At 37.3% G+C, this 12,750-nt stretch overlaps 1 protein-coding gene across 2 annotated transcripts in view; it reads right to left on the bottom strand.

Annotated features, from left to right (window-relative positions):
- The window catches only part of LOC149084132 (very long chain fatty acid elongase 7-like), an 80,444-nt gene that overhangs the window by 14,952 nt on the left and 52,742 nt on the right, over positions 1–12,750 (bottom strand). For both annotated transcript variants that reach the window (XM_089234476.1, XM_089234477.1), the window contains exon 3: positions 517–707. In XM_089234476.1, the coding sequence (XP_089090602.1) occupies positions 517–707 (191 nt within the window). The remainder of the gene's footprint in view (positions 1–516; positions 708–12,750) is intronic.

Consider the following 12,750-nt stretch of genomic DNA (forward strand, 5'->3'; position numbering starts at 1 on the left):
AATGAAATGATTAATAAGTATTTTCTTTTTCTTTCAAACCAAAAACGGTCCATGCTCTATCGCCGTCGGACAAATCAAATACAAATACAAATACAACGCCACAACAGGCAAATTGCCCAACGAGGTGGCTGACTTAAGAACATCATGGATCCCCGAGCCCCTACCTACTACTGCTACACCACACATGCACCCCCCCCCGGCAAATCAAGCAACGAACCTGGGCCGTGACAGACTTTTTATACGAAAATTATAATAATAGTGGATAAAATAGGAAATAAACAACGCACATATACAAGTAGAGCATACCTATGCATGATGCGATGGCACCAAGTAAACAAATGAGGAATTTATAAGGCAATTGTTATTGCCGATTAAGTCATCAAAAGTAAATAACTAGAGATGCAACTACATTTATTTACCTAATTTGTGAATTTTACCAATCACTACGCGTGATTTGTTAAATTTATTTTAAAAAAATACAATTTAAGAACTGATAAATGTTCAAAAATTACTGACTCTGATAAGGAAGTAGATGTAGAACGCAACCAGTCCAGCATTGTACATCAGCATCAGGTTTTTGAGATCAAGCGGCTTCTTTTGCCTCATCCACGCTGGTCCTATGATCTTCACGAACATCACGTAAACCGTGGATATCAGAAAAACCTGCTTGAAGTCTTGCAGTAGGAACCATTGCCTGATTACTGGCTCTGTAATTAATAGAAACGACGATGAAGTAAAGTTTGCTTAATACGTTGTAAATCAAATTATGTTTGCTTCATTTGATGTATGGAAATAGAATTGTTTTGTTAATTTGCAATCTGCGGCGTAGTGATAATGAGATCCGATCTTAGACCGTGATTACACAATAAAAGTTTGATAAAAATATATTTCACAAAACTTAAAAAAAAAACAACTAATACCTCTACTGATTAAATTCGCTTGGAAGTAATCGATACGCTTATTGGTTACATTTTTAAAGTTTTATAAAGCAACTTTAATAAAACGTTTATAGTATAATCCTGGCCTTGGGACATATGCATAATTGGTTATCGAAAATATTGAACCAATGAAAATACGTGGGGAATTGCCCATGTGTGTGTTCTGTCAGGAACAGGACCTGTGCTTCCTGGAATATTCACGAGTTTTTGTGCTGACTTTAGGTTCAATCTAGATTTTCCTATCTGTGCTATCAATATAATTTTTTTTCATCTCTATCTACCCTTATCTATATCTGCATCTATCTACTCATCTATCAATGTCATTCCAGTCTTTCTGCCATTTCATTTCCATCGATTTCCAAACGAAATCTCGTGAGCCTGCAATGGAATATGGCAATGTTGTGATCTGATTTCCGCGAGTCGCCTTTTTTTTAAATCAAAAATCAGTTCTCTGTGAGCTGCGGTCCATCTCACGACAATGCATTGCCTCTCCTCTCGAATGAATATTTTCTAATTAGTTATTGTTCATTTATTTTTTTAAATCATTTTAATTATCAGCTGAAACATCCCCCGTCGATTCTTATTTTTCTCTCAGAGTTCATGATCATCCTGGCTCCGGAACTGGGACAGCCAGTCGGTCGCTGCTAAGCTATATTGATGGTGACAGTTACGTAGATTTTTTTCCTTGGCTCTTTAAATGCGGAGACATTAATAGCTGGGCTCGTTGATGGAATTTCCACAGGGAACGTGGATGTTGTGATGAAATTATTGACTGATCGTCTATTAGTTCTCCGAAGCTCCTCAGAATCTTTGATTCCGGTCGTTATCTGGATGCATAGAGATGCAGTTGTGAGAGTGACACGTGTCTAAAAAAGTTTGGTGTCAATATTCTCGGTTGGACATTAGGGAATCTTCTTTCGTCAAGTTTCCCAACAATACTGCAATCTCTAAAAGTGGCCGTGCGTTTTTCATGGCCGTTTACGTGCATCGTCTACTACCTTCTTTCTACGTTTGTGTACTCAGATGTTGCATAGTTTCTTTATGCGCTTAACTGATTTCGCGGTGATCGAAATGCTGCCGATATGTGAACAAATCTCTGACAAATATCACACTACCAGAACAGGTAGTAGTGACAACGATCACAGATTTTATTTTGTCACGGATGATATTTCTAACGATTCCTGTTATCATGTAGTTATTTTGTAGAATGTAATGCTGTCTTCACGATGAGTTATTTTGATTTCGCTTCTGTCACGGAGAATGATGTTCCCAGCCGTTTCCGTTACTGATGATGTAATTGATTTGGGTGCATGGAACATCAGCAAGATTCCTGGAATTGTCGCGTCATAGTTTTGTTCATTTTTACTGTTCCTTTTTTTAATTATCCCCCCTTTGATTTCTCATCATATGAATTCTCTCGAATTGCCACACTACATATATATATTTTTTTTCAATCGGTATAACCCTTATTATAAATATATTGCTGGTTCGTCGTCGTGTTCGTAACTGGTCTTGGTGGAATTGTTCATGCCAGTGTTTCCACTATGACTCACAACTATTGGGGTAGCCAGCTCAGATCTCCCCTTGGGGACAGACCGGAGGGCCATGGTTGATCTTTTGGTTTGGTTTGACATCTGTCACGGATGGGGTCACAATGCAATGAAACATTTGTGACAGTTGTTAGAGATTTTTCATCGTGGGATCGAGACGGTGGCCTTCCATAGGGAATTTGCTTTAATTCGTAGGTGGTTTATCGTTTTAACATTCATTATCTCTAAATTATTTTGCCTTTAAATCACCATATTCAAGCGTTTTATGTTAATATAGTAGTTAGTACTGACTTTGATACTTCTTACCTCGACGTTTTGGTTATCAGAAATTGGTAATCACCCTCTGTTGATCAACATGAAAACTGAATTTCGCACTATAAAGTTCAAATAATCTCTGGGGGATATCTTTCCGTTGCCCATTTTTGAGTAAATAAAAATAATAAGAGTTTGGTACTGCTGTTTGAATATAAATTTTGCCTTTTTGGTGAATTTTAGGGCACTTGTTAGAAATATCTTCACTCACTGGTGAGTGAGTTAAGAGTTATACTCATAATTTTGTAATTCAAATGTGAATGTCCAGCACTGTCAACGGAAGCTCTGTTTCATTATTCCCATCGCAGTGGAGACTCTGTGTGTGTATATTCCGTAAAAAGAAAGGGAAACAAAATTGTTAGCACTGTGGACGGAGGTTTTGTTTCTTCGTTTCCCGTCACAGTCGAGGCGCTGTATATATGTAATTTGTATACATTGTGTATTTAGACCATTCTCAAATCTTTCCCACTTCAACATGCCAGCTTCTTCTTCTTTCTTGCCCACAAGTCTTTCCTAAACTTCTTTCGAAATCCCAGGCTGCGGTCTCCGGCCCTTATGTGCCACTGGGCGTACGTGCAATTTTTCTTTCTAATCATTGGGTTTAGCTATACATTTTACTCAAATGGCTTGTGTGTTGCATCAAGTTTATCGCTGCCTTCATGGAGAGAACGACGCGAGTGATTCGATACTTGCAAGCATGGGGCAAGGGAGCCACCACTATAAATCTCCGCTAACTTTTGCGACACAACTCTGCTTCTTTTGAGGTAACGGAAGTTTTGCTTTGCATCAGTCTGGGGTTGCGAGCTTTTTTTCATCTATCTACTCATAATTCTGAAGCATGACTACCGTGGCTTGCCTGGGAAAACTTGCAATCTTTTGGCAGTCACAACAACTTACATTTAAAGGTTACGTTAGAGTCAAAATAGACACTCTTATGAGTTTTCTTCATGGACTTTAGATTTGTTGCGATTCCCGGTAAAGATATTCTTAAAGTGTAATTGGAAATGCATGTCTTTTGAACACGGGATTTTTCGAACTCGCGAATTTCAATCGTAACTCGGTAACTACTCTTTCCTGAACAAGCCGCATCAGTAAGCAAAGATTGATTTATCCTCGGATCTATCCTTATTTAGACCAGGAATCTCTAATAAAATTTGAATTTTCACATTTAAATTCTATAAAAATTCATTTCTTTCTTTAAATATTAATTTGCGCTATTCAAAAATAACTTCTTTCATTAAATAATAATTTTATTACTATTTCGGAACGTTTGGTGGGCCACATAGACCCACTCACCCAACTCAAAATATTAACGGCTTTTGACAGAAGCTAGACTGACTGAGGTAGATACATTTTCTCAGGGCGTACCGAGTCTTTAAGACTCCCATAAGCTTCCCTGTTTGATGCTGCTCCGTACGAGCTGGATGAAGAAGTTAAAAAGCTGTTTGTATGTGATAGTTGAGTGTGTGAGTGTAAGTGTATAAGAGGCGTGTCAATAAAAGATAATAAAATTTACAGCCCATGCTGTACTCAGAGAGTCAGTATACGTCAAATTATTCTTCGTATAATTTATATAAAAGTAAATTTTATTCAATTAAATCCTTTAAAAAATTTTCTTGATGAATGAAATGCTAAAAAATTATTCAAGAAAAAAATTTAATTTTCAACACGCGATCAAAAATTGCGGTGATTTTGTAGAAATTCAGATCCATGAGTGAAAACTTTCTATTTATTTAAACAACACTAGATGGCGCTTCCACAATAGCTGAAAATGCTTCTCGTGGAAATTGATGCAGGTTGTCTCTCATGAGCAGGAATCAAAACATCATAAATTTCGCTTTATATTACTAAAGAATTATAAACTTATATTAAAAGATAAAATAAAGACAATCAGATAAAAAGAAGAGAACAAAAACAACAGAAAGAAAAGTAATTCGACGCCATTTGAGGAACTATGAATAGTCTTTTTACGTTACGTAACTGGATTTTGAAGGTTGATCATAAGTTAATCGTTTGCTTGAACAATAAAAAATAATGAGATGCCCATTAGTGTGAAAAAAAAAAATTCACATGAATATACAGAATGTTGTAACATCTTGATCAGTGATAGCTGATGTCATTATCAAAGTTCAGAAATATATAATAATTATTATCTTTTTATCTAATAATGCTCTGTGCACACCGAGTTATGAAATTGGTGTTCATTCATAAAAACATTAATATTTTGAAGACTGAAATTTAAGAACAATCAAGTATAACAGCGATCTAATAATGCTCTGTAGACTAAGGCGGATTTATGGTTTTGCGGCCTGAATGATATACGAATATTGCGCACGCTCTAGGTCTCCCGTTTGGTCGTTTACTGATCTGGTCCTCTCTACGTCACACGTTTGGTCCTTCTCATGCTCACGTACTCTTTGTCATTCTTTTAGACACTCATCGAAGTTGTTCACTCACATTTTTGTAAACTGTCTTGGTCACTCATTTGATTACTCACTGGTTTAGTCTTTCCCTCTCTATTCAGAGGCGGATTTCTGTTTTTTACCACCCCACAGTGGGCTAAATAAATTTTTCCTCTCGTCTCTCATTTTACAAGTTTTCTTGACCCCCCCCCCCCCATTACTCAAATTTTCCGACATCCGAAATGGCCGCCCAGGGTTACAGATCGCCAACCTCCCCTCCCTCGTGAATACGTCACTATGTGTAGACACCGAGAGTTACGAAATTTGCATCCATTCATAAAAGAATTAACATTTTAAGGACTCTTTAAAATTGAATAATATTTACGTATAAGAGGTGAGTTATACTGCCACAAAATATATTCAATTGTCATGTGGTGGACAAAATGGGATTTTTTTAAGAAATGTAATTAATGTGAAGGGGGTATAATGGAAGCGGAGCGATAACATGACTGCAGAATAAACTTCTGCCGCAAAAATTCCACCATCGAGGGGCTAGTACACCAACCCCCGGAGAGATTTATGGAGAAATAATATATCCCGGTCTAATTTACCCTCGTGAGCGGTTATGCCACAAAAACGATCATAACTTCAGTATAGACACTCGTTTATGCAACACTCACTCATCTGCCACACTCGTTTATATGCAACGCTTTTGGCTACACTGGTGTGAAAAGTTAAAGAATAACACCTTATCACTAGCATTTCTCATATGTCCAGTGATTTGAAACTGAAACCAACATCTTTTACTGCATTCGATTATATCTGCCGAAGAGACATTTATAAAACCTTTTTTTTCAACTTCTTGGTCCTCACAAAAGGTTGAATAATAATTTTTTTTTTAATTTTGTCCTTATGAAAATAAAAAGTGCCCGACGCAGTAAGCAATGAACAGCCTTACTATTTTCACTACAAAATAATATAATCTAATTAAAACAAAACGGTATAAACATAGGCAGAAACCCCAACCTGATCATCTGGAGGATAAACGAAGATGCAGAAATGACAAGCCAATAATGGGTGGAAAAAAAACTTTTATTTAGCGATACTTTTACATGAGGACAGTACAGATGAAAGCCATGGTCTATGATATGCGCGTTGACTCTGACACCGACGCCGTCGCAAGAATCTCCGTCACAGTTGAAAACGTCCGCTAAATGCCGGGTATTTTTGAAAGGGTTCGACATTCAATGCGTCGCCATTGTGAAGCGTGCATGACTGTGGATGGTAAGAACTTTGGGCACTTTTTGCGAAACTTAACCTGTACATGTACTGTCCTCGTGTATATAAAGTGTTGTTAAATAGTTTCCCCCCACCCATTATTGGCTTATTTCTGCATCTTCGTTTATCCTCCAGCTGATCAGATTTCAGGTTTGGGGGCGCGGTAGCCCCGTCGATAAGATACTCGCCTAAAGTACCAAAGGATGTTTAGAGGAGTCGCGAGTTCGATACCCTGTTCATCCTTGTCAAAAACGTTCCTGACACAGAGGTACAACAAAAAAACAGTGACTTGACCGCAGCAAAAAATTGCTACCGCAGGGAGTTCCCCATCGAGGGGTTAGCACACCAATCTCTCGATGAGTATAAAAAACCAGCCTGCCGTTCGGAATCGGCAATAAATTGTAGGTCCCGGTGTAATTAGCCCTCGTGTGCAGATAATGACCGTGGTGCGTTAAAAATGATCAAATGTTCAGCTGATCAGGTTGAGGTTTCCGGTAATACATTCCTGTCTATTTTTGATTATGAGCGTAACTGATACACGCCTCCTTTATAATGCAAATCCATCAGAACACGCTGTCAGTGTTGCCCGAATCCCCTCTTGGACAGACTCAATGACTTTCGAGATTACCCTCTGGTGTCTGGTTGAAGACCTATTAGAGTGTGTGCAACTCACCCTCCGTGCCAGATTTACGGCATACTGGAGTGAATGAATCGAGCATTGGGGCACCAGTACCAGCATCTTCTTCTGCATACGGTGTATTTGAAGATATTCTTGAATTCCTGACTGAAGTTTTACTTTCTGTGCTGTGATATGTTCTTTAGTATTTTATATAGATGTTGAATCCTATAAATTGAGGCGAAACTAAGCTAATGTATGCCTACGCTTTATCTTTGATGCGCTCTGCTTTCCTTAGGCGGCAAGCACTCTCATTTTTCGCCATATTATCTCATACCTGTTTTACTTTTCGTCATCTAACTTTCTTACGCTTTTATTTTGTTTCACCCTCAAATAAGCATTTTATTTTCTTATTGTGTATATACTGCAGTAATCTTTTATACTTACCCTAATTTAATTTGTACAATTTTTTTTTCTTTGTTATTCTTTTCGTAATGCTATTTCTCTAGAGCAGCGGTTCTCAACCTTTTCTGACTCGCGGAGCCCTTTCAATTTCTCTGGCGGAGCCCTGTTTAACTTGAAGAGCCCTTTTGAGTATATCATTTATATGGCGGTACCCTATAGGCCTCTTTTTTGTTTGTTTATTGATTTATTTTATTATTCTCGAGTGGCCGCGGAGACCCTGGGAAGTGCACATGGAGCACCGGTTGAGAACCGCTGCTCTAGAATACTTTGAGACATTCATTTTTAAAAATATTGTTGGTACTTTGAAAATCTGAAGTGCCTTTTGTGGTGATCACCACAAAAAAATGTATGAAAAACTAAATTCTTCATTCAGCTTTGTTCCTTATAAACTGACCTGAAAGATCAAACTTCCAGTTCAGTAATTTTTTCAAGACCCAAGGAGACAAATGACCGAAATCCCAAAACAAATGACCTCCACACAAGCAGAAGACAGGTAAGATCGAAAAAAGTGAATTTTTCCACACTCCACTTCATAGTAATGTGCTGCCATCTAGTCTCAAATTTAAAAGTGATTCGTGTGGTGATAATGAAGTTCAAAGTAAAAAAAACACATTCTTTATTCCGCTTGGTTCCTCATAAACAAAGCTCATAAACTGAACTGAAAATTCAAACTGAAAGTTCGGCTATTTTTTCTGAGCATAAGGAGACGTCCAAAACGAAGAACCTCTTAATGAGCAGACGACAGACGGTTTGTTCGTTTCCCTATATGCTAAGCTCACAAACAGAACTGGGAGTTCAAACTTTCAGCTCAGTAATTTTCTCAGGACACAAGGAGACGTCCAAAACAAGTAACCTGGAGAGAAGCAGACGATTCCGAAGCTTGCATCGAGCTTATATTACTGGAGGGAGCTTCCATGCTCCGCGACTGCAGCGACATCAAATGTGAGGCGTGACTCGGCGGAAACAAAGTTCCCGCCAGGAGATTTGCACATAGAAATGTACAGTTCGGTCTCTAAATATTGGGTTTTAAAGATTAAAAAAAAGGATATAGAGAAGAACTCATCTAAAGGTGAAAAAAGATTAAGTTATTTATTTCATTAATACCGCAATCATTTCTTTCATCAATTCTTGAATTTTCCTCCATTAATTCTGGAATTTTTTCCTTCATTATTTCTTGAATTTTCATTCATTAATTCTGGAATTATTTCCTTTATTAATTATTATTTCTTTCATTACTTCTGGAGTAATTGCTTTCATCAATTCTGGATTTTTTCTTTCATTCATTCTGAAATTATTTTTTATTAATATTGGAATTATTTCTTTCATTGATTCCGAAATTATATCTCATTAATTCTGGAATTGTCTCTTTCATTAAATTTGGAATTATCTCTTTTTCATTAATTTTGGAATTATCTCTTTTTCATTAATTTTGGAATTATCTCTTTTTCATTAATTTTGGAGTTATCTCTTTCCTTCACTCTGGAGTTATCTTTCATACATTTTATTATTCATTAATACTTTTATCAATGCTGAAATTATCTCTTACATTAACTCTGGAATATTTCATTAATGCTGAAATGATCTCTTACATTAACTATGGAATATTTTCCTTCATTAATGCTGAAATTATCTCTTTCATTAATTTTGGAATTATCTCATCGATGCTGAAATTATTTTTTCATGTTCTCAGCACTGCCAAGGCGGACTCTCCAGTATCGATGGAGGCTTGATTTATATACTGTTGGTGCTGCCATCTAATCTCGAAATTTCAGGCAACTCGTGCGATGACGAAAAGAGAGAGAGAGAGAGAGAGTTCTTTTTGTTATTTTTTGGCGTAAAATTTTTTTACGAGACGAAAATTTTGATAAAGTAATAATTTCTTCCCACAAAAACATTCGGACAATACGGATGATCGAACAAATAGGTGAAAATACGGATTAAGTGGTCTTCAGATAGGGTCACCAGATTCAAAACTGAAAAAAGAGGACGCCTGGTGAGAACCTTAGGCAGTGCCGTCTTAACGCATGCTTCCCCCACCCCGGGCCGTGTCCGAAGGGCCTCAAGAGAAGAGGTACCTCAGAAAAACGGGACGTAGTTGAATTTTTCGAGAATTTTTCAGGTATGTCCTCCAAAAAATTCCTTGGCTCGGGGCCCATGATGCTCCTAAGACGATCCTGCCTGTCAGCCCCCTCTTGTGGGGCTCATGGATTTCCAGTACTTGATTCCTTTACTTTTATTAAGTTATATTAATTAAACAAAAATAGCAATAAAAAATTCGAAAAATGATCAAAGTTATCGAATTGCAACGTATATTTGATAAAGAAATGATGAAGCGCTTTAAAAGTGTGACAAAATTTATGCCTGTTCAATACGGTTCGAGCCACAATACGGTGCACCACGCTAATTACTATTAATAATTTATGAATTTTGTAAAATCAATTTAAATGCCATTCCCTCTCAATGGATCATGTTCGATTACCATCTAGACCAGCGGTTCTCACCCTTTTTTGACTCGCGGAGCCCTTTTCGGTACATAATTTCTACATCGGAGCTCTATTTGACTCGAGGAGCCTTTTCTGTGTATAATTTTTATGGCGGAACTCCGTAGGTTTCTTTTTTTATTTATCTGTCAAATTTACATATTTATTTTCCTTGAGTCACCGCGGAGCCCCTGGGAAGTGCACACGGAGCCCGGGCTCCGGTGCACCGGTTGAGAACCGCTGCTCTAGAGTATCGTGATATTGCGTCGTCCAAGGTGCTGTCTGTCCATGTTCCCATATTGTTTTGTGTATTGATGTATGTTCTTTTGTTCCGGAGAGGGTCTGCGGGATGCAGGTCCAGCACCTACAGCTATCGCCGTAATTGTTATACATCTGGAACTTCTTGCTCTTCTCGTACATTTCGGGTGGGCTTTGTGGCGGATGCGATGGAAGAATGGGTTGGGTTTTTGCGCCTGATGGGGTACTCTTGGCATCCGTGGGAGGTTTCACGGCTTTCCTACATGCTTCCTATACGTTGGAGGTTCCTGCTGGAATGTTAACGTGGGAGTGTGTGTGTGTGTGTGTGGTTCTCAAGATCATACATTGCTATGTGATTCTGTTTTGTTTTTGTGTTTTCTACTTCCCCTAAAAGTTTACACGTTGAGTTTTGAATCACGCTTTAGAGCCGGTTCTGCATATCATATATTGGACGTTTTAACTCACGGGGACTGCATGAAAAGTTTTTTTAACACCAAAAAATACGACGTTTTAAGAAACTGTCTTTTGAAACCGTTTTTGTAATTGGAAGAATACTTGTTAAGTCAATGGTTGCAGAGATAGTCGTATGGACAAACAATTTAAATCACCCTTTGTTTTCAGGCAGTATATGTCCCAATAGATGAAAAAAAAGCAATTCAACAAATTTAGCAAACAGATCGTCATTTGAACAGACTTTACATAGACTATATAATAGTGAACTTTATCAAAAAGTTTGGGAAATTTTTTCGGAAAAAAAATACAGTTTACGGAAAATTTTAAGCCCCGCATGCGCTTTGTCGAAATTTGTTTCTTTTCCCAATGCACCAGATCTTGTGGTCATCTACTTGTTTGACAGTTCTTGGTAAAATTTAAGATGATGATCCTATTGCAGAGATTTTCAACCTTTTCTAGTTGCGAGCACCTCCTGTACCCATCATCCAAAATAGAGCATTACGACAAGTTTGACATACGAATGCATGAATTCAGGATACTTTTTATCCTTGAATGATATTTGTACGAGGCGTTTTTTCGGGACGTTGATTGAATGCTCGCAAGTACAAAATTGGGCATGTGCATAGAGCACTGACGGTGATTCAGGAAACATTGTGGTGCGAGTGAGCAACAAGTTGAAGATGCCTGAGATCGTATCTCATTCATTCTGCTACCGGATGAGATTCCGACCGACTTCTTTCTATTACCACAGACAAACGAGGCCGATCTCCCCGTTAAAAAGTCTCTCCACAGGGAGCAACAGGCCTACAAAACGATAAAATTATTCAATCATTACACTTCAGTCATAGTGATAAAAGGTGATGGCAGATGGCAGCACTACACATTGCAAGCATTACACAGAAACAAAACTTCACGTAAGGTTCACAATACATACACACACATTCCAACATGTATTAATTCGTTAGAAGTTCCACAGGGGAATATGGACGAGGTGCTTGTGTGGTTTAGTAGACAAACGAGGCCTGTGATAAGAGTGATCCCGCTCTTAGTTTGGGACACCGGTAAACTAAACAAGTCTGATAATATATGAGAACAAGTATAATTATCTGAGTAACTCTGAGTGCTCTTGAAATTGTTCGCGTTACGGTCGATTGCAAAAAAATTAAATCAAACAAATTGTGCCTACTTAATAAACGTAAATTATGAATTTTTATAGTTTAACAAAGTTCAAAGCCAAATCATCAAAAAAAAAATAATGACTTGACACATTTCCCCCACTCTTGGGTTTCGTTATCAATAGTTATAATTATTATTAGCACAAGTTTGTGGCAGATAATTCTTTGTTTGGCTCTGAACATTCGAAGGGGTCTCGTACCTTTCAACACGTTCAAAAAGCTTGAAAAACTATCTTTAGTAAGAATATTAAAAATTGTATATGCTATGCCGTCAACACAATTATTCACATATTTCTAATGTTTTTTTTTGTTGTTTTTGAAAATTTTCAAATATTAAGGTAAAAAACGGATATTGCAAAATTTTAAAATTGAAGAAAAAAGCTTAATATAAAATAGCATTATTTTTTCAATAAATGGTATATTTATGAATAGCTGCCGAATATTTTGCTTCATTTCATGGACTAGAAAGTTTCCTCCATTTTGATTTGTTTTTTTATATTATGCAATTTTATCATACGCTCAAGGTATTAATATAATTTTTTTCTCCTCGATGATTGCAAATGTATAAAACAAATGAGTATATATAGCATTATTATGTAGGCAAAGCATAGCATAGCGCATGCGATCGAATATATAGAGCGTTGTTTTGAAGTAGCAACAAATTCAGAGGGTATGATATTAGGCATCAAGAGGAACAAAAATTGCCATGGAACATGGTATCGCAAACCACGTTTAGTCGGTGAAAATCGCAAAAATACTTATGAGGAGGATGTGGTGTCGAATGGGACAAAAAGGCCAATAATAAATAGAAAAAACATTTATT

Source organism: Pholcus phalangioides, unplaced genomic scaffold, assembly GCF_987345545.1.
Source record: "Pholcus phalangioides strain wild (caught in Gottingen) unplaced genomic scaffold, Ppha-v1.0 ptg000008l_1, whole genome shotgun sequence".
Taxonomy (NCBI): Eukaryota; Metazoa; Arthropoda; class Arachnida; order Araneae; family Pholcidae; genus Pholcus; species Pholcus phalangioides.